Source organism: Podarcis cretensis (genome assembly GCF_951804945.1).
Source record: "Podarcis cretensis genome assembly, chromosome: 15".
In the NCBI taxonomy this organism is placed as follows: domain Eukaryota; kingdom Metazoa; phylum Chordata; class Lepidosauria; order Squamata; family Lacertidae; genus Podarcis; species Podarcis cretensis.
This window is the reverse complement of record NC_137185.1, coordinates 25,113,782-25,135,081: the sequence shown is the minus strand read 5'-3', so window position 1 is coordinate 25,135,081 and position 21,300 is coordinate 25,113,782. Positions and strand designations below refer to the sequence as shown.

At 46.2% G+C, this 21,300-nt stretch overlaps 2 protein-coding genes across 6 annotated transcripts in view; both read left to right on the top strand.

Moving 5' to 3' along the window:
- The window catches only part of NLRX1 (NLR family member X1), a 307,093-nt gene that overhangs the window by 18,086 nt on the left and 267,707 nt on the right, over positions 1–21,300 (top strand). Inside the window, exon 9 of one of the 3 annotated variants that reach the window (XR_013833335.1) lies at positions 1,017–2,307. Coding sequence is in view for 1 of the 3 variants with exons in the window: in XM_079954663.1 (XP_079810789.1) it covers positions 1,017–1,335 (319 nt within the window). In the remaining 2 variants the exon portion in view is untranslated. Of the gene's footprint in view, positions 1–1,016; positions 3,347–21,300 lie in introns of those variants that run through there. The other 2 variants (XR_013833336.1, XM_079954663.1) reach the window with 2 other exon arrangements.
- Positions 5,644–21,210, top strand: NHERF4 (NHERF family PDZ scaffold protein 4). 3 transcript variants are annotated; one of them, XM_079954786.1, is made up of 11 exons: positions 5,644–5,679; positions 5,872–6,027; positions 8,692–8,719; positions 9,078–9,142; positions 10,430–10,641; positions 11,533–11,719; positions 13,208–13,344; positions 13,930–14,134; positions 16,098–16,294; positions 18,256–18,462; positions 20,897–21,210. In XM_079954786.1, the coding sequence occupies exons 2-11, from the start codon at positions 5,979–5,981 to the stop codon at positions 20,924–20,926; spliced, it is 1,317 nt and encodes a 438-aa protein (XP_079810912.1). In that variant the 5' UTR covers positions 5,644–5,679; positions 5,872–5,978; the 3' UTR covers positions 20,927–21,210. The 3 variants fall into 3 exon arrangements, with proteins under 3 accessions (XP_079810912.1, XP_079810911.1, XP_079810910.1); XM_079954785.1 differs by lacking the exons at positions 5,644–5,679; positions 5,872–6,027; positions 8,692–8,719; positions 9,078–9,142 and having other exon boundaries at positions 10,035–10,602; XM_079954784.1 differs by lacking the exons at positions 5,644–5,679; positions 5,872–6,027; positions 8,692–8,719; positions 9,078–9,142 and having other exon boundaries at positions 10,035–10,641.

The following is a 21,300-nucleotide window of genomic DNA, read 5'->3' as shown; positions in this document are numbered from 1 at the left end:
TAGCTAATGACTTTCTGCAGGAGCCATATTTTGAATGCTCTGCTCAGCCAATGCCTTGGCCAAAAGATCTTAGGTTCTGTCGTCCATTACTAGGGATGGGGGAGGCATCCAATTCAGTTCTCATTTAAAGGTGAACTTACTGAATTTGCACCTTCTGACGCAGTACATGAGCTGAAATGCAGACATCCTCTATAGAATTGTAGAGTTGGAAGGGTCATGTTGTCTAACTTCCTTTGAAATCCAGAGTTCTCTGAATTTTGCAGTGTGGCTGTCTAGCAGAGCAGTGTGTAGAGAAATTAATATTGTAGGGTAAAGTTTGCCTAAAAATAACATTTCTACTGATGAACACAGCATGGTGATACGCTTTATATTAGGGGGAAATGCTTTGCAAAGATGTGCTTATTAGACAAAGGTGCATACAAACATTTATATTAGGAGAAATTTGCAATAAAATGTGCCATGAATTTTCAATTTTAAACTCTTTTGGGGGGGGGACACAGGATAAGTGGGTGTAGCTTGTTAAATGGTGGTGGGGATTTCCTCTCCCTCATTTGTCAGAAATTGATGCACATCTGCGTTCTAGCTAACTGCCTAAGTCTGGGTCCATGAATGTGGGTGGGGGAAAAGACTGCACCACTTTGGACTGCAGGTGAGGGGGCACTCCTTTTGGCTACTTCTCAGGGTTTTTTGTATCTTTTTACCATTTTCCTGCATATAGAAAGCTAATATCTCAAAGTAAGAGGTTATAGCCCTTTGCCTGCTGAGCTGGCTTTCTATCTGCAGGGACGTTTCGACATAAATAGTTGTTCGGAAACGTGACTCTCTCCCTCCCACCCCTCTACCTCTTCTGGTTCGAAATGGTGCAGCCCATTCTAAAACTCCACCTTGTTAGCACCACATCCTGCTGCCGGCATTGGTTACTGCCTCAACATGGTGGCTCCTCCAATTGGCTGTTTCTTCTTGGGCGCAGAGGCCTTTCCCGCCTACTTCAGCTCTTCCTCTTTCCTTCCCTCCAGCTTGTACTTCAACGAGATCAGCGAGGAAGGCAAGCAGGCCCTCCATGCACTGCGCAAGGAACGCGACGGCATCAAGGTGCTCATCTTCCTGACGATGGGGGCCGACGTCTCCGACTACTGGGCCGTCATCCTGAACGTAGTACAGAAGAACTTGCCCGTCTGGGACCGCGACCGGGTGCGACAGCACCTCGGCCTGCTCCTGGAGGACTTGCGGTGCAGCCGCCGGGAGACGGCCAATCCTTGGAAGAAGGCCAAGTTCATCCGCGTGGAGAACGAAGTCAAGCGGATGCTGGGAGACCTTCAGCAGGGCACTTCCTAGTGCCCCACTCCTGGTGGAGGCTCCTGGAAAAAGGCAAACACCAAGGGATAGTGTTGAGCCGCAGGGTGGGTACAAACAAGTCGTTGCACAGCAGATTCATGCGGGTTGAGCGACTGCCTTCATGACTTGCCTTGTGAGCTTCCTGGAGCCTCCTGATTGGCCGCTGTAGGATACAGGATGCTGGGCTACATAGACCTTTGGTCTGTTCTAAGAGGGATCTTCTGGTGTTCTTATGAGCAACAGCCAAGCAGGGCTGCTGCCTTCATGCCCTGCCTGGGAGCTTCCCGGAGCCATCTGATTGGCAACTGTGAGAAGAAGTTTCTGGGCTACATGGACCTTTGGCCTGTTCCGACAGGGATCTTCTGATGTTCTTAGGAGCCTGGCTTCCTTCCCAATTCCTTCACAATGCATGTGGCAGATATAATACCACCATTCGAACTCTGATTCCATGGTTGCGTCTCCCACATCTCTCTAATATTTCGGATAAGCTGCGTGCCTTAATATAGACCGTATTTTTCTGTGTATAAGACGATGCTTTTTGCTAAAAAAAAGAGGCAAAAGTTGGGTGTCGTCTTATACACGGATAGTGAATGCTGAGGGGGGACGTGTGATTAATGGTGGAATCAAGCAGGAGATTGACAGCGGCAATTTGGTGGGTAATTGGTGGCTGCGGCAAGTGGGGGGGCTGTTGGTGGCAGCGAGCGGGCAGACAATTGGCGGCTGCAGCGACATGTGCGATCGGCAATGGCTGTGTTAAGCGATCAGCAGTGGTGGGCAGGCAGGCAGGTGAGCTATTGGCGGAAGTGACCTCACCCCCCCAAAAAAAAAAGCTAAACAATTTAATTTCATAATTTTGGGTTAAAAAAATTAGGGGTCGTCTTATACATGAGGGCGTCTTATACACAGAAAAATACGGTATATATGTATTTCATCTATGCATATTTATTTAAATGTTTATTTGCTACCTTATTGGTGTTTCGTTTTTAATTCAATAATGTTTGCGACGTCACAGGCATATGCCAATCTGTTCTGTGCAGTGTTGCTGAAAAGCTGCAGAACTGATTTTTACCCAGAGCTTGATCGCCCGGAAGAGAAAACTGAACAGGATGCAGTGGGTCAGTTCCAGACCGATCCCACTCTCCAAGAAGATATTGCGTATAGATACAGACCCTGTGGGAGCCAGGGAACCCTCTTTCTGACTGCTCAGCAAAGGGAGGTGATGCTGAAGGAAACTGTTCTCAGCATCCCCACGCGCTATACATATGAGGTGCTGATTTTCAGGGAAAGGCTGAGTTGAGGACCACAGTGAGCTGTGCACTGGCAAAGCTGGCTTTTGTGTGATCAGAGTGAGGGGGTGCTTCTGTGTTGCCTCAAGGAACACAGCCTTCCTAGTGACACTGCTTCTCTCCAACCTCTACCATCAATTCTAAACACAAATACCTCATGAGCCATGCTTCCTTCCCCGCAGTGGAGCAGCTCAGCTTTTCGAAGATTCACAACTTCACACATGGAATCCGCCAGTCGTTTTGGGGGCCAAGGACTAAAATGGTTCGCTTTTATCACTGAGGGCTAGCAGCATGCAGAATCTGGTAGTTCATAGCCCTGCTGGGCTTCTTCCCTTTGCTTGCTGCGGCGGGCCTATAGCTATGCAGCGTGTGAGTCATTCCCACCCACTGTCTCCCTAACGATTGGATTGATTATTTTGAAGAATCAGAAAAGGAGCAGTTGCCTTGGCTCTGTTGTTCATCTCAGGCCAAGCTTCTAGGCTGGGGTTTGGATTGTGTTCTTGGAGGTGTAAGCAACAAACATGAAAAAGGGCTGAGATGGGTTTTTGTGGAGTGGGGGGCTCTTATTTGTTATGTTTGTTTCTGTAAATTGCTTTGAGTTCGTTTTCCTGTGAGGGAAGCAACTAGTAATTATTATTATTATTATTATTATTATTATTATTATTATTCACAGTTCTTCCGCCATTGTGCCTCCTTAAAAATAAAAGCACTTTGTCTCAACAGAACACATCTGGTTCCTGTGCCTTCTTTTGATACTGTCATCAAAAAATTCTAAATAGGTTTTTGGGGGTTGGGGGGGTTTGATTTATCTGCCGGTATGGAGTCCAGCTGCTATGGGGTGAGAGCTGGTTAGACAGACAAAAGGAAGTTCTATTTCGCACAACACATAATGAGCTGGCGGAACTCAATACCGCAAGACGCAGGAATGGCTAGTGGCCAGAACAGCTTTTCAAAGGGTGAGGTTATGGCAGACAGGAACCAGCAGCTCTTTGCTAGGAAAGCTACAGAGAGCCTCCAAAGCCAGAGGCAATATACCTTGGAATTGGCTGGGGAGTTAAAAAAAAAAATGTCTGTATTATGAGTTTTCAGGAAACATCTGGTTGAGCATTGAAGGAAATGGGATGCTGGATTAGGTAGTTCAGGTGTGGGGGAACCAGATGCTGCTGAACTACAACTCCCATCAGCCCAAGAAAGCATGGCCAATGACTATGGGTGTTGGGAGTTGTAGTTCAGCAACATCTGGAGGGTCAAAGGTTCCCCTGAGCTAGACTTTTGCAAGACTGCTCTTGTGCATACGTTCACTCAAGAAGTAAGTGCCACTTTGTTCAGTGGGGTTTACCCCTATGTAAGTATCCGTAGGAAAGTAGCCTTATTTGTTTAAACTTAAATTCCCCACCCCAATCCTATTGGGCTCCAGGCAGTAAAAAGATCTAAAAGATTTCTTCATTAAAATAAAATAAAATTCAAGCAATTCTTGCAATTCTTTTAATCCCCTCTTGTTAAAAGATTTGTAAGAAGTAAACAACACGATGTGAAATTCTAATATTATTCTATGCTATAAAGCAACTGTAAGCTAAAGATTATTATTATTATTATTATTATTATTATTATTATTATTATTATTAATACCCCGCCCATCTGGCTGGGTTTCCTCAGCCACTCTGGGTGGCTTCCAACAGAATATTAAAATACAAAACCTATTGAACATTAAAAGCTTCCCTAAACAAGGCTGCCTTCAGATGTCTTCTAAAAGTCTGGTAGTTGTTTATTTCCTTGACATCTGATGGGAGGGCATTCCACAGGTCCGGGCAGAACGATGGGGGTGGAGATGCTCCTTCAGGTATACTAGACCGAGGCCGTTTTGGGCTTTGAAGGTCAGCACCAACACTTTGAATTGTGCTCGGAAACATACTGGGAGCCAGTGTAGGTCTTTCAAGGCCGGTGTTATATGGTCTTGGTGGCCACTCCTGGTCACCAGTCTAGCTGCTGCATTCTGGCTTAGTTGTAGTTTCCGGGTCACCTTCAAAGGTAGCCCCACGTAGAGCGCATTGCAGTAGTCCAAGCGAGAGATAACTAGAGCATGCACCACTCTGGCAAGACAGTCTGCAGGCAGGTAGTGTCTCAGCCTGCATACCAGATAGAGCTGATAAACAGCTGCCATGGACACAGAATTGACCTGCGCCTCCATGGACAGCTGTGAGTCCAGAATGACTCCCAGGCTGTGCACAGATTTGGAAATCTGTAAGGGAAATGAAACCTGCCCTGGAACATGTTGATTGTTGCTTATATATTTTACTAATCACGCTTATTCGCAGCCCTATCAAAAGGACAGGGTGGCGCGCGAGCAATGTGTAATGGTAAAAAACAAAGAAACAAAACCAGGTCCTCTGAGCATGTGCTGTGTGCTCATCCTTTGCTACATATATAGCTTGCAGAACCAGAGGTATTTGCTTTATTGGCATCTATCTATCTATCTTGCTAGCACATTCAAAGCATGTTCCTTCCCTCAAATAATTCTGGGCATTATGGTTTGTTATAGGTTGCTAGGAATTGTAACTCTGTGAAGGGCAAACTATGGTGCCCAGAATTCCTTGAGGGAAAAGATGCACTCTGGATGTGCCTTAAAGCTATAGTACACATTACCCCAAGCAATTGTTATTCCACACTTTCCAGGCCATTCCGCCATCCTTATAGCAAAAAGGCTGATTTTGGAGGGAAGTGAGAGTGTTGCGTTGAAGAGCGTGAGGTCAACTTCAATTGTGCAACCTGGATTTGCCGGTGCGGCACTGAACGACACCTGAAAATATCAACAGCCTGGAAATGTTTGGGTCCCCCCTCCCAACAACTCCCCAGGAATGAAAGAATAGCTTTCCTCTCCTTGGTCAGCTCCTGAGAAGAGGTGGAAGTAAGTAAGCACAGTTGCAGCGAAGACTCCTGCCCCGTTTAAACATTAAACTCCGGTGATCTCTTTAAAAAGGCGGGGTCCCCAGTTTCACTTGCCACTTTAGGCTGGACCTTGGACCTTCACACACTCAAGCAGTCCTGAAGCAGAAGGAAGGTGAGCTGGCAGAGGTGGCTAGTTGGGGGGCACCCTTCAAGTGGTAGCTTTGGGTTCCTTCAAGGAAGGACTATGTAGAGTTTTCATGGGCACTGGGGTGGGGGTGGTTGTCCCAAAAGGGAGGTAAGCAGGCAGCATCTTAACCAATGGGACTGTTGGCCACCATGATAAACTAATGCTTTCTCTCTTGAGTGAGGCTTCCATGTCTGAACAGCTGCTTCCACTGTACAAGAGATCAATGTCCTACTTTACACTCACATTGTGCAAATTGGGACACTCCTTTAAGACGGAGCATTTCGATGGCATTGGTGGCTATGAAGAAACATCGGCGACAACTCAGCTCAAAAGGTAGATGGGGTTGTGACTGTGTGTGGTCCTCCTGGCTTCTGTTCGCAGGTTAGAGAGACCAAAAAACAAACACCATGGTGCTGCCCTTTTGCTCTAGCAGGCTCCTATGCCTTTAGCAGCTGCAGTTCCACAGGTGGAGCTTTCTCCATTGGGGTATTCCCAGGTCATGATGCTCCTCACTTTCTTTAAGGCAAAGCATGGGTGCCTTTGCAAGGTGGGGGGGGGGGGAGAGAAGATGCATATTTTTAAAGCACACACACACAGCCCAGAAGGAATCCTTGTAGCTGTAGTTTACCCGTCACAGAGCCACAATTCCCAGCAACCTTAACAACAAACTGCGATTCCCGGGATTCTTGGGATGTGTGTGCTTTAAATGTGCTTTAAAAGTATGGTATGTACACAGCCAGAGAGTGAGAGAGAAGGCAAGTCCGCTGTACAAGAGGTCAATGTCCTCCTTTATACCCACTTTCTCTTTACAGTGGTACCTCGGGTTACATACGCTTTAGGTTACAGACTCTGCTAACCCAGAAATATTACCTCAGGTTAAGAACTTTGCTTCAGGATGAGAACAGAAATTGTGCGGCGGCGCGGCGGCATCAGGAGGCCCCATTAGCTAAAGTGGTGCTTCAGGTTAAGTACAGTTTCAGGTTGAGAACAGACCTCCAGAATGAAGTTCTTAACCCGAGGTACCACTGTATTTGAAAAGCAGGGGACGAATGTCTTACTATATTAACTCTGAAGTGTCAAAAGTTAACTGTGGCAAATGCTCTTAAGACAACTCACTGCTTGGATTTGCCATTTGAGTTTGGAGATACGTACGTATCTCACATCTCACCTTTGGACTTTTGCTTGGAATCTTGTCTCTCTGTTTAAGGTTGCTTTAGGACAACCTATCAGTTGAGTATTCATTCTTATTTGTTTGCAGCTAGATGACAGGTTAGATGACGTTGCATCGAAACAAGTGCTACCCCCCACCTTCCGGTGCATTTTCCTATCACTTTCATTATCTTACTAAGTCTTACCTTTTGGAGAAGCAAAAGATTGCTTGTGCAAGAGCTTCCAATCCACTGCAACTGTGTGGCCGGAATTGCTCCCCATGCCCTGTTAATTGAAAATTCAAATAGTTTGCCTTTGACTGTGCTTAACCACAGCTGAAGAACAGCACTCTACAAATGCTCAAAACACACACACCCTTCCTCTTTCTTCCTCATTCTTCCACATCTTCTGAGGGATGACTCTTCCAGGACTGGGAATCAGGACTGCAAAATCAGTACTGTAGACCAGGGGTGGCCAACTCCCAAGTCTGCACTATAAAGGAAGGCACAGAATTGGTCACTGTCAAGCTGCCAGTTCTCAGCCTTACTTCTTTCCTTTCCATCCCTCCACAAACTGGCTCAGTTTTCCCCAACCTGTTGCCCACCAGACCTGTGGGGCTACAACCCCCATCAGTCCCCACCATCACAGCCCTATGTTTCTGCCTGGGGTTAGTGGGAGTTGCAGCCCCAATTGTCTGGTGGACTGCCAGTTGGTGAAAGGCTGAGCCAGCAGGAGAATTTTCATTTTCCTCTCATGGCAAGTCGGGGGGCAGGGTAGCAAAGAGGAACTTGCAGAAGAGAAACCAGTAAGGAGAAGCTGCAACCATATCCTCTTTCACTTGTGATATGGCTTCTGGGCTCATAGGCTTCTTCATGTGACTGCTCAGGCCAGGGGAAAAGCCACACCATCTCCCCTCCCAGGGATGTTGGAATCAAATGACATTTGGAGGCTCCAACTTCACCATCTCTAGCATGGGCCCCATCTGCACTACACATTTAAAGCAGTATCGTGTCACTTTAAACCAGTGGTCCATACCCCTCGAGTGTCCTGATTTAAGCAGGACATCCCTTTTTAGGGGAGGGGGGACATGCTCCTGTACGAGTCACCTGGCTCCTGCAAGATTGCATCCCCAAAAGATGTGCATTTGGGGTGGGGGGCTATGATCTCTCATGAACACATGTGCAATGGCTGTTTCAGCGGTACACACGGCAGCTACAAATGTGGCTTGCATGTTTGAGGGAAAGCACATTGAACATGGGGGACGCGGGTGGCACTGTGGGTTAAACCACAGAGCCTAGGACTTGCTGATCGGAAGGTCGGTGGTTCGAATCCCCGCAATGGGGTGAGCTCCCGTTGCTCAGTTCCAGCTCCTGCCAACCTAGCAGTTCAAAAGTACATCAAAGTGCAAGTAGATACGGGAAGGTAAACGGCATTTCCGTGCGCTGCTCCGGTTCGCCAGAAGCGGCTTAGTCATGCTGGCCACATGACCTGGAAGCTGTATGCTGGCTCCCTCGGCCAATAAAGCGAGATGAGCGCAGCAACCCCAGAGTCGGTCACGACTGGACCTAATGGTCAGGGGTCCCTTTACCTTTACATTGAACATGAGCATGTTCCAAGATCCTACAAGATATCTATGGGCTGTGTCCTTGGCTTCACCATAGTTGGAACACACTGGAGCTGGAGTAAATGGGAAGATGTATCTACCCTGAGTTACTCCTAAAAGTAAAACATATGTATCTTCATCAAAGGGGAAGAGGATATGCAACCCTTTGGGATGAAGGAGGGTATCTGCCTTTCAGGAGTGAGTATGATGCATTTCATTAACCCCCAAATCTTTCTTTTTTGCAGGGCCCAGGGACACTGCAGAGCCAACTATGTAAGTGCCAAGTTGAGCTACTCCACTGAAAATGAGTGGGCACTCCTGGCATCCCTTGGACAGCAGGTCGAGGGCATGGACACACACACACACACACACAAACGGGAGAGCACTTTACACAATCAGATTAGCCTGGTGGGTTGAAACTGGAAGCACACAGCCAAACTGAGGTTTGGGGCAAGCACAAACATATTTAAATTTAACCCACTCATGAAACGTATTAAAAACGCAGGCTGCGAATGGGTTGCCAAGGCTGATTGGATTGCCTTTGCCTGACGTAGGTTCCCAGGAGCCTGAGAACCCTTGACTGCCTCCAAGCGCTGTGGCTGACACTTCCTTCTCCTTCTTGGTGTTACAGGAAATTTGAATTTAACCCCAGAGATGGGATCGATAACCCAGCCCTGTCACTGGCAGAGGATTCTGGTAACAATGGGGAGCGACATCTGGGGCTGCTGCGTGGGTGGCAGAGGAAGGACCAGCTGTTTCCCTCTTGGTGCTTGCAAAGTGGGAGGCTTGCTTCCCCTTCCAAGTCAGGGACCTGATGGCTGTTTACCACCTCGTCCTGCAAATAGCACATTCAGTGGGGCATGCATTTTGATGTGAATCTACTTTATTTGCACTTAGCCAAACTGTGCTTGTTTATTTACAAAAATACATTTAACTATCACTGTTCAGGGTGGGAGGAAAATGAGCATGATTTACAATAATTCTACATCGTTTGCATCTTTGAGTGTGGCAATGCCTGCTCTTTGGTACGTTTGACAACCAAGGGACTGTCTCACACACACACCACAAAATGCCTGTTCCACAGCCAAAAAACTTTTCAGAAACAATATCGCCACCCAGGGCTTGTCCACACTGAAAAAAATGTGGCTTCACACTGCTCTGTCTCCTCATTAATGTATCCACATGATATTTTCCCTATCCATAGGAGCCACTCATAGGGGACGAAATCTCTTCGCCCTCCCCCATAAAATATTAGAGTGGACAGCCCCCTCCCCAGTTGATGAGCATTGAAATTCAAATGGTGTGTGTGTGTCATGTGCGTGTGTGACATGTGATTATGTGGGGTGGGGCTTACCTGCTTTTGGCCAAGGCACAGTCTGACCCCTCCTTTGGTAATCCTCACAGAACTCAAGCCCAATGGTTGCCATTAATTTGATTTGAACTGATTTTAGAATGAATTGATTTTAGAATGCTGTGTTACTTTTATTGTTGTTAGCTGCTCTGAGCCTTGCTTTGGCTGGGGAGGGCGGGATATAAATAAATTATTATTATTATTATGATTATTAATAATAATAATCAAAATAATAATTGGCACCCCTGTCCCAGTCTTGTCCCGGGCCTTCCCTGTATATATGTGGGTTTTATCCAAACATCCAGGATCAGTGGGTGGGGTTGGGGGGCAGGAAGGCTGCATTTAAGTGATGTAAAGGTCTGGGTCAACCTAGATGGGAAGGATGTCATTAGCTGGTGCATACAAGTCAAAACATCTACTTACACCCTCAAGCAGAGGGGGAGAGAGAGAGAAGCAGCAGCAGAAGCAGGTGACTTTCCAGATCAACAAGCCAAAAAATCCAATTAAAATTAAAAATCGGGCAATGTCAGAAGGCTGTGGTGGGTGCAGAGCTGTGCCTGTTTCTGTGCCTACAAGTGCTGCGTTGGGGACCCCGGGTTTGCAGGGTCGGCCTCTGATCTTGTTTTCCACAGAACCAGAGGGAGGTGCTCTGGTGCGCTTCTGCTTCCTGAAGAAAGAGGACGGGGAGAGCTTTGGGTTCTGGCTACGGCAGGAGGCGGGCAGCAACGGGCACATCGTGCGACAGGTGACGCCGGGGGGTCTGGCTCACCGCAGAGGCCTGCAAGATGGAGACCGGATCTTAGAGGTGAACGGGGCTTATGTCGAAGGCCTGGAGCACTTCAGGGTGAGGTTTGGCTGGAAGTGGTGGCTCCCTGTTTCCCATTTGAGGTGGGCTTTCCCCCCCCCCATAGAATTCACATAGCAATACAATAGAATGTGACGCAAGAAATCAAAGGAGTGATAAAAATGCAAATTAAAACCATCCAGCACCTAGCACAGTGCATCGCAATTGCTGCAACAGGAAGAAAAATCGTTAGGCAAGCCATCAAGGCCCTTAACAATTTTCACGTGGTCCAGGGGTAGGAGGAAATTTGGGGGTCACTGCTCATTAAGAACTGATAACCATAAGTGTTAAGTTGTGGGTGAACATATCAGACGACACAGCGCTTTTTCAAACAGCTCTTGTTTATTCACAGGCCAGGACAGAAGTGAACTGAAGGATTCAGTCAGCCTGCTTATATAGAGCTCCAGTACAATGTAACTGTAACAATTTTCTAAAACTATCCAATCACTGAACGTCACTTTCGATCCCTTATTTGCATAACTATCTACAGTATCCCCCTGCTGGCCTGGGGTGAGAACTTCAGTACATAACAATAAGAACAGCCGATCTAGTCCAGCGTCCTGTTCTCTCAGCCTATGGAAAAACCTCAAGCAGGATGAGAGCACAGGAGCAGTTTTCCCATCCTGTGGTTTCCAGGAACTGGCATTCAGAAGCCTCTGACAGCATGTTCAGAGCATAGGTATTCTGGTAGTCTCTATGAATTTGTCTGATCCTCTTTTAAACCTTTCAAATCCCTGCCTCCTGCAGAAGTGAGTTCCATAGTTTAACTATGCACTGTGTGGAGAAGGAATTCCTTTTATCTGTCTTTGCAACACTCAGCTTTGTTGGATGCCCAGGAGTTCTGCTGTTATGAGTCTCTGTTTTTGAGGCTCTTGCCCTCTTTCTTGGCAGGTGGTTTGGAAGATCAAGAGCAGTGGGAAGCAAGTCTCTCTCACTGTCCTGGATGGGACATCCTACGAGTTGGCAAAAGCCCTTGACCGGGACCTTGGCCAGCTCTTGCCCCATCACAACAGGCCACGGCTGTGCTGCATCAACAAGGACCATAGTGGCTTCGGCTTCAGTGTCTCAGCTCCAGAAGGTAGTGAAACCCACACTGCGGTTCGTTGCGTTTTTCACCATGAGTAACCAAATTCTGCCATGAGGAACAGCAGAATTTTACCATCAGATTACACTGTGCAAATCCAGGACAGTTTGCACACACTGCCCCCGCCCCGTTGTTTATTCTGCTGCCCAGATTGAAATTTGACATTTATTGCAAGGGATATTATTTGTTATTACTTTTTATTGCAAGGGATAATAGAAGGGAGCGGAAGAACAAAGAGATTGCTGTTACTGAGTGGGGAAAATAAATACCCACTGCAGGAAACTGTTCCCAAACTTGATTCTAAGGGTATGTTTACAGAACAAACTTATCATCAGGGTTTAAATCAATTTAATTAATGGTTGCGGTCCCTCCCCCCCCCCAAAAAAAAGATTCCTGAGAACTGTAGTTTTTGTAAAGTTCCTTTGAAATCTCTGTTTGAGATTCTTGGTCCCCCAGAATACCCTGCAAAGATGAGAGGGTTTCAAAACCAGTTTTGAGTCTGTAGGGTCGACACTTCACCAAACAGACTAATATTTAAAGACCATCAGTTGCACAAAATAGTAAAAAGTGGAACATCACTGAAAATATGTTTAAAACAATACACTGTTGCAATATGTATTTTTTTCCATCACAACAGTAACTATCACTATTTTTTAATTTAGAAACCCTATAAGAATCACTAAAAGAAAAGGTGGAATAATACAATTTATAACTGAACTCAGCATTTTTGACACATAATTATGCCTCCCGCCCAATTTGGAATACTTCGTCCCCTTTCATTGTTCTAAATCCAAGGTGGCAAACTTCTTCTTTTTGAAATAATTTTATTTGATTTTATCAATACAAAGTTGTAAAAAACCAAATATGTATCCATATGCAGAGATTTCTCCAAATCTCAGGACTTCCACCTACCCCTTCCATGGATTCCCATTTTAAACATTTAAAACTGCATCTTCTTCCAACCTCTGACTTTTATATCACACCATAAGGTCCCTACCAGAGAGGAATGGCAAACCAAACTGATGGGGAAAAAAATTATAAGTTATATAAGAGACCACTGTAAGCAGATGGAAACATTGGCAAGATTTTGATTCCACTGGTAGTGAAAATCAACATGGACAATAGGGTGTCAAACTTTGCTCCATGGTATTTAAATTCGAGAGCAAAGTAGGTGCCTTTGAGGTAAGACAGAGGACTGCTCAAGCTTTACCCCTTTCATCCAGACAATATGTTTCCTCCCACCCAGCTGCGTTTCTCCCCGAGAAAAAAGGAGGACCCAACATCTTGAGATTCACATTTTGTCTTTGTCAACCTTCACCCCTGACCACTGGTCTTGCCAGCTAGGGATGATGGGAGTTGTAGTTCGAAAACAGCTGGGGACCCAAGTTTGGGAAACACTGGAGTAGGTGAAGGCAAAAAGAGGCCGATAAATGCTAGTTTTTTCCCTCTCATGCTCCTGTTTTCGTATCTTTTGCTTTGCAGGTGTGAAGGGCACATTCCGACTGTCTGTGCCAGAGGACGGGCCAGCTCACAAGGCAGGGGTGCCAGATGGTTCGTGGCTCCTGGAGCTCAACGGTGCTTGTGTGGAGAATTGGACTCTTGCACACCTTCACAAAAAGGTACCAGGGCTGTCACTCGATGACAGAAATGTTGGCTTTAGCCAACTGACTGAACAACTTGGGAACCAGGTCACATCCAGGAACACCTTTCTATAGAAGGTCCCTCCCAACCTGATAATTTCAATCCTTTGTTGTTGTTGTTGTTTAGTCGTTGTGTCCGCCTCTTCGTGACCCCATGGACCAGAGCACGCCAGGCACTCCTGTCTTCCACTGCCTCCCGCAGTTTGGTCAAATTCATGCTGGTAGCTTCGAGAACACTGTCCAACCATCTCGTCCTCTGTCCCCTTCTCCTTGTGCCCTCCATCTTTCCCAACATCAGGGTCTTTTCCAGGGAGTCTTCTCTTCTCATAAGGTTGCCAAAGTAATGGAGCCTCAGCTTCACAGTCTGTCCTTCCAGTGAGCACTCAGGGTTGATTTCCTTAAGAATGGAGAGGTTTGATCTTCTTGCAGTCCATGGGACTCGCAAGAGTCTCCTCCAGCACCATAATTCAAATCCTATTTCAATCCTAGCTAGAGGGAAAACTCTCCAGCAGCGCACTGTATCCTCCCTGGGTTTGGCTTACATACCCAAATTTTCGATTCCAGATCAAGCACAGCAACAACCCGATGGGGCTGCTGGTGATCGATGCCAAATCAGAGGAGTTTTACCGGCAACGCGGCGTTAAGGTCACAGCAGCCATGGCTGATGCTTCCTGGGTTCCTTTTGAGGTGAGGAAGCTGCAGATGGTGAGAGGCCAAAACGGATACGGATTCTTGCTGAAAGAAGAAAAACGTTGCTCAGGAGAAAGAGGTGAGGCCCCTTGCCTGGAAAAGAGCCAGAGTCGCTCCACGGTATTTAAATTTGAGAGCAAAGTAGGTGACTTTGAGGTAAGACAGAGGACTGCTTGAGCTTTTCCCCTTTCATCCAGACAAAACGTTTCCTCCCACCCAGCTGCATTTCTCCCTGAAGAAAAAAAAAAAGGACCCAACATCTTTCCCCCTGTACTTTGAAGGGATGATTTGAGAGGAAACAGACAATGTTCATTCTGCATTTGCAAGGAATCGATATTTCACCATGGCTGCACTGACACATTGGAACTCCCTGCCCCTTGAAATTAGGCAGGGCCCTTCGCTGCACTGTTTTCAGGGTCCACCAATGGACTCTTTTTTTGTTTTGTTTAAGCAAGCCCACCCAGATGTGTACGGCCTAGGACCCTCGTACCTATGGGACCGCCTCCCCTGGTATGTCCCAAAGAGGAACTTATGGTCTTCAAACAAAAACATCTTGGAGGTCCCAGGCCACAGAGAGGTTAGGCTGGCCTCAACTAGAGCCAGGGCTTTTTCGGCTGTGGCTCCAACCTGGTGGAACGCTCTGTCACAAGAGACTAGGGCCCTGCAGGACTTGACATCTTTCCGCAGAGCCTGCAAGACAGAGCTGTTCCACTAGGCCTTTGGTTAGGGCACAGCCTGATTCCCTCCTTTGGTAGTCTTCACAGAACTTTAGCCTAATGGTTGCCATCAATTTGATTTGAATTAATTTTATAATGAAATGATTTTAGAATGTTGTACTATTTTATTGTTGTTAGCCGCCCTGAGCCCGGCTTCAGCTGGGGAGGGTGGGATATAAATAAAATTTATTATTATTTATTATTTATTATTTATTATTATTATTATTATTATTATTATTATTATTATTATTATATAAACTGCTTGAAGATTTTGATGCTTCAGCAGTATATAAGCCTTGATAAATAAATACGTTTTGAATATTCAAATGCGGGGAGGGGACAGGGTTAAGCAACTCCTCTCACTGCCAGTCATCTATTTAACTTCACAGATATCATTTGGATGTTTTGCATCTTTGGGTTGTTGTTGGTTTTTTTGGGTTTTTTTTTTTAAAAAAACACCCATTCAGGACAAACTTAATGGAATTTTGCGTAAAGTTTTTTTATGCACCATCTTAACAGAGGCCAAACCAGATCTGTGTGGCTTAGGAAAAATGTCCTCGCGTGCCAAATTAGGACCAGCGCTGGAACTAAATAGGTCCCTGGCCTGGTCAGTCCTAATGGTAGTCTACACTGATAGATAGCAGCTCTCCACGGTTTAAGACTGAGGCTTTCCCAGATCTACATGGAGGTGCCAGGGATGAACCTGCAAACTTCTGCATTTTGCTCTTTCACTGAACTGCAGCTCCTTGTCCTCTAGCAAATAGGACAGAAGAGAGCTTTGCTTATTCACTTATGGCAATTTCACTGGAGGAGCACATGTAATAATAATAATAATAATAATAATAATAATAATAATAATAATTTATTACTTGTACCCCGCCCATATGGCTGGGTTTCCCCAGCCTCTCTGGGTGGCTTCCACAGAGACCAAAAATACACTAAAATGTCACACATTAAAAACTTCCCTGAACAGGGCTGCCTTAAGATGTCTTCTGAATGTCAGGTAGCTGTTTATCGCTTTGACATCTGATGGGAGGGCGTTCCACAGGGCGGGCACCACTACCAAGAAGGCCCTCTGCCTGGTTCCCTGTAGCTTTGCTTCTCGCAATGAGGGAACCGCCAGAAGGCCCTCAGCACTGGACTTCAGTGTCCGGGCAGAACGATGGGGGTGGAGATGCTCCTTCAGGTATACTGGGCCGAGGCCGTTTCGGGCTTTAAAGGTCAACACCAACACGCACACACGTAAAATGCTTATAAAGGAAGCAAGGTGCAACCACTGGGATAATCAACACTGCTGCTTTCGTCTTGCGCATCTATGACTTGCAGGTCAGTTTCTGAGGGAGGTCGAATCTGGGTTGCCAGCTGAGAAGGCAGGGATGAGAGATGGCGACCGTCTCCTGGCTGTGAACGGTGAGGGCACTGAGGACCTGGACCACCAGGAGGTGGTGCTGAGGATACGTGCCGACAGCAGCCGGGTGACCCTGTTGGTTATTGACGCAGAAGGAAGCAAGTTCTACGACTTGGTATGGCAGCAGAATGAGAGAGCACCAAGGAGATTGCGATGGGATCCTATAGAAAGGTTTCCCCTCTACCATAAAGGCCACAAACTTCTTGGGGCAAAGATAACCATTTATAATGAACTTACACAATGGGCCAAAGATATCATACAATAATAAAGTTAATGAATTGGGCGAAGAGGCTCTGAGGTGGGATTCCCTTCAATATCTCTGATCACCTGCACACTGCAGAGAAACTAGCTGAATAGATCTCCCTCGGGGATCTACAGATTTGGAGGCTGGAAGAGGGATCTCAGATAATTCTCTGCATCTCCCAGGATTCTTTGGTGGAAGCCATGACAGTTAAACTGGCATAAAACTAAGACAATGGAGTGGTGTACCTACATACTTTATATCTCAGAGCACCTAGCACAGCCACTGCCAACCTGGTGCCCTCCAGAAGTTTTGGACTACAACTCCCATCAGCCCCAGCCAGAATGACTTCATGATGCTGGAGCTTATGGGAGTGGTACTCCCTAACTTCTGGAGGGCACCAGGTTGGCAGTGGCTGATGTTGCACATGCCATTTGTGTACTATCAGGAATGGTTTGGGTCCTTTGTCTTGGTCCACGGTGGGGTGGGAAAGAGGATAAGTTGGTTTCCTTCCATGATTCTGTAACATTCAAATGTAAATATAAATATAAATATAAGTATAAATATAAATATAAGTATAAATATAAATATAAGTATAAATATAAATATAAATATAAATATAAATATAAATATAAATATAAATATAAATATAAATATAAATATAAATATAAATATAAAAAAGCTTAGAAGTTAATTGTATTTAGATATGCATTTCTTAGGTGTCCTTCTTCATAAAGTCCCACAACGGGTTACAACAATATAACATATACAGTGGTATCTTGGTTTATGAACTTAATCCATTCCTGAAGTCTGTTCTTAAACCAAATCCATTCTTAAACCAAGGCACGCCTTCCCTAATGAGGCCTCCCGCCACTGGTGCCCTTCCACCATTTGGATTCCATTTGTAGACAGAGGTAAAGTTCACTAACTTGAACACTACTTCCGGTTTCGCAGAGTTCATAAACCGAATAGTTCGTAAACAGGACTGTTCGTAAACCGAGGTACCACTATAGTTATACAAACAGATAAAACCATCAAGATTATAAAACAATCAAAATCATCCAAAATGGAGCAGAGAAGTATATACTCAGCAGAAAAGAGGTGACTTAGCAGTCACAGGCCATGGTAAAAAGGTGCATCTTCAGCATATAGCAAAATCTATGCAGCATAGAAGATGCACCTCTGAGGAGAGGGAATTCCATAATTTAGGGGCAGCCATGGAGTAAAAAAGGATGTGGGTGGCGCTGTGGGTTAAACCACAGAGCCTAGGACTTGCCAATCAGAAGGTTGTGGTTCAAATCCCCGCAACAGGGTGAGCTCCCGTTGCTTGGTCCCAGCTCCTGCCAACCTAGCAGTTCGAAAGCACATCAAAGTGCAAGTAGATAAATAGGTACCGCTCTGGCGGGAAGGTAAACGGTGTTTCCGTGCGCTGCTCTGGTTCGCCAGAAGCGGCTTAGTCATGCTGGCCACATGACCTGGAAGCTGTACGCCAGCTCCCTCGGCCAGTAAAGCGAGATGAGCGCCACAACCCCAGAGTCAGTCACAACTGGACCTAATGGTTGGGGGTCCCTTTACCTTTACCTGTGGAGTAAAAACCTTCTCCTGGGCAGCCACTCCCTGCACTTCTGTCAATAGCCGAACTGGCAAGAGAGCACCCCACCCTCCTGAGAGGGTCTGTAGGAATGGAGACAAGTGTTTCATATCTTTCTTGGGTCCTAAGTCATTTTCGGGTGTCAAACGGTAATGTGAGCACCTTCCATGCATCAGAAGGGTTCTGTTGGGTTTGCTGACAATACGCTAATCGTGACGTTTGCGGTCTCTTTTCGCTTTCCCAGGTTGGGTTATCTCCTCTCCTTTTCTATGATGACCATGAGCCCCCACTGGGCTTGCACTTCGTCCATGCCTCCCCCTCTCCCAGCATGCCCCAGGAAAATAGCAACGCTGCCTTCACACCCTGCCTCTGTCACCTCGAAACGAAACCCCATGAGAACAGACTGCATCCGGAGCAGTCTGGCAGCAGCTTGCCAGCCTTCGCAAAAGAGGTAACGATGCAAAAGAGGTAACAGCCATTTTGAACACCTCAGTTAAACCTTTTCCGCCTTTTGCGCTGCAAAGAGTGTGGATCACGTGGTAATATTGTTTCTGGACTGTATCGCTTCAAGTGGGGGGGCCACATAATTAAAGATATCATTTTGACCCTCCTCCTCATCATCACAAGTGTCATGGAAAGCTCGAAGGACACACCAGTCAGGAAGCTAGAATATTGTTCTCCCTCTCTCCCGGCAGCAACTGGAAACTCCTGACTGCCCCAGAAAGGACAATGTATGGTTCCTTTAGTGAATAAATCAGCAATTGAGTGCCCTTCAGATGGGGCAGGGGCTGTGGTCAAAATCATCTAGAGGGCACCATGTCGGCAAAAGCTAGCTAAACTATTCACACAACAAGCTTATCCATAGCTCAGTTGAGTAGAGCATGAGACACTTAATCTCAGGGTCATGGGTATACACCTCATATTGGGCAAAAAGATTCCTGCATCACAGCGGTTTGGACCTCGTGATCCCTTCCAACTCTATGATTCTGTGATTCTAAGAAAGACAGACTAGAATCCCTCTTTTTAATATCTAGCTTTCGAAAAGCATGATCTTTGTGTTGGGAGAAGCATCTAATAATTTCCCCCCAACTTCGATCTAAAGCAGGCATCTCCAAACTTGGCCCTCCAGATGTTTTGGGACTACAATTCCTATCATACCTGACCACTGGTCCTGTTAGCTAGGGATGATGGGAGTTGTAGTCCCAAAACAGCTGGAGGGCTGAGTTTGGGGGTGCCTGGTCTAAAGTAATATACAGTTGTACCCTGGTTGTCAAACGGAATCCGTTCTAGAAGTCTGTTCAACTTCCGAAAACATTCAACAACCAAGGTGTGGCTTCCAATTGGCTGCAGGAGCTTCCTGCATGCAATTGGAAGCTCAGACATTCGGGTTCCAAAGAGCATTTGCAAACCAGAACACCCACTTCCAGGTTTGCAGCGTTCCAGAGCCAAAACATTCCGAGTTGCAAGGCATTCGGGATCCAAGGTACGACTGTATATGCAAGCTGGTTCTGGAGTTCAGGGCTACCGGTTTTAAATATGGAACACTTATCACTTAATAGGGAACTCCTGTGATGAAAAAAGGCCTTATCTGTCTGAGAAGCATGGCAGAGATGGGAGGTGCCGCTTGATTTATGATTAGGAATGGGGGGAGAAATTCATTCAGTTTGCATTTGATTCAATCTAATTTGTGCTTTCTGAAACAATTCACAAACTGAAAACACAGCCATCTTTTGAAACCCACACTTCTCCAAATTTTGCAATGCTACTCTCCAGCCAAGTGATGTGTTCAAAAATGCATATACTAGGGCAAAGTGCACATGGCTAGAAATGCCTATATTAGTAAACATAACGTACAAAAATGTGTCACGTTAAGGAAATACTGCTTTCAAAAATGTGTACTTTGCACGCAGAATTGTGTATATTGGGATAAATTTGCACTCAAATGCTGGTGAGGACTCTTAAAAGGAGAATTTGCAAAATGATGCATACTAAACTTAAGTTTGGAGAAATGATAAATGGAAAGAAAAGGAAAACGACAGATTAGACACTCCCTAGGACTCTAGGTCTAAACCACTGAGCCTAGGGCTTGCCGATCAGAAGGTTGGTGGTTCGAATCCCCATGACGGGGTGAGCTTCTGTTGCCCAGTCCCTGCTCCTGCCAACCTAGCAGTTCGAAAGCACGTCAAAGTGCAAGTAGATAAATAGGTACTGCTCCAGCGGGAAGGTAAACGGCGTTTCCATGTGCTGCTGTGGTTCGCCAGAAGCGGCTTAGTCATGCTGGCCACATGACCCGGAAGCTGTCTGCGGACAAACACCGGCTCCCTCAGCCTATACAGTGAGATGAGCGCCGCAACCCCAGAGTCATCCGTGACTGGACCTAATGGTCAGGGGTACCTTTACCTTTACCTTTTAGGACTCATGATCCACCTAGGTTACAAGAATGAAGGTGCATGTACTGTTCTTCAGCGCTTCTTGCACAGCTTCTGCCTGTTTTGAGCTTGCAGAAGACACCTTCCTCCTTGCCTCACTCTGAGCTGCCCATCTCTCAGTGAAAAGCTGTTGCCAAAGGGGGAGCCCTCCCTGTCCCGTCTCCTGGCAGACCAGCCTCTGTGCTGGCTCTCACAAATGTACATTGGCATCCTACATCAACACTGCAATAACCATACAAACATTTCTAGCTAGCTTATCTTCCCACAACACAATTATGCAGGCCGTTTGGAGTGTATACTGTCAGACTGAAAATGGAATTAACTTTGTGTCTCCCCCAAACTTTTTGTGCCTAATCACCTGGGAGACCAGCTATTTCTCACCACTCTTTTTAAGCACATCCCAGCCTTCAAATCATAGGTTTGGTTTGATCAGCATTCTCTTTCTTTTGTACACAGGGCCAAGATGCATTGAGCCATGCATTCTAGAAGCTGCCAGGCCATTATCACTGAGCACAACTTCAGCCCGGCTCGGCAGGGAGCTGAACTCCTGTTTGTGGCAGAAGTGAGCACAGTTGCACAAATGCCAGCACTGCAGTTTGAGCCTCTCTCCCTTATAGGCCTGGCTTTTCCCCGTCGCACCACTGCCTTGTTGAGCAATCTGTCTCTCCAACCCCTGAAAATGCTTCCTGTGGATTTGGACAAGCCGGCTGTGGTCTCGAAGCAAGGCATGCTGATTAGAGGAAGAACCCTGCAAGAATCAAACAAGAGACCGTGTTTTTTGCCTGCTTTGGGGTGTGACTTTGTGAACAGAACATTCGTGTTAAAATTAACCTCTGTTTAGAATGACTGCTGCTAAGGGT

Bases quoted from the DNA above. Each gene is read 5' to 3' on its own strand.
- NHERF4 (XM_079954784.1), top strand. From the start codon at position 10,171: ATGGGAAGGATGTCATTAGCTGGTGCATACAAGTCAAAACATCTACTT. The intron at 10,642-11,532 runs GTGAGGTTTGGC...CTTTCTTGGCAG, and splicing joins AAGGCCTGGAGCACTTCAGG to GTGGTTTGGAAGATCAAGAG. The intron at 16,295-18,255 runs GTATGGCAGCAG...TCGCTTTCCCAG, and splicing joins GAAGCAAGTTCTACGACTTG to GTTGGGTTATCTCCTCTCCT.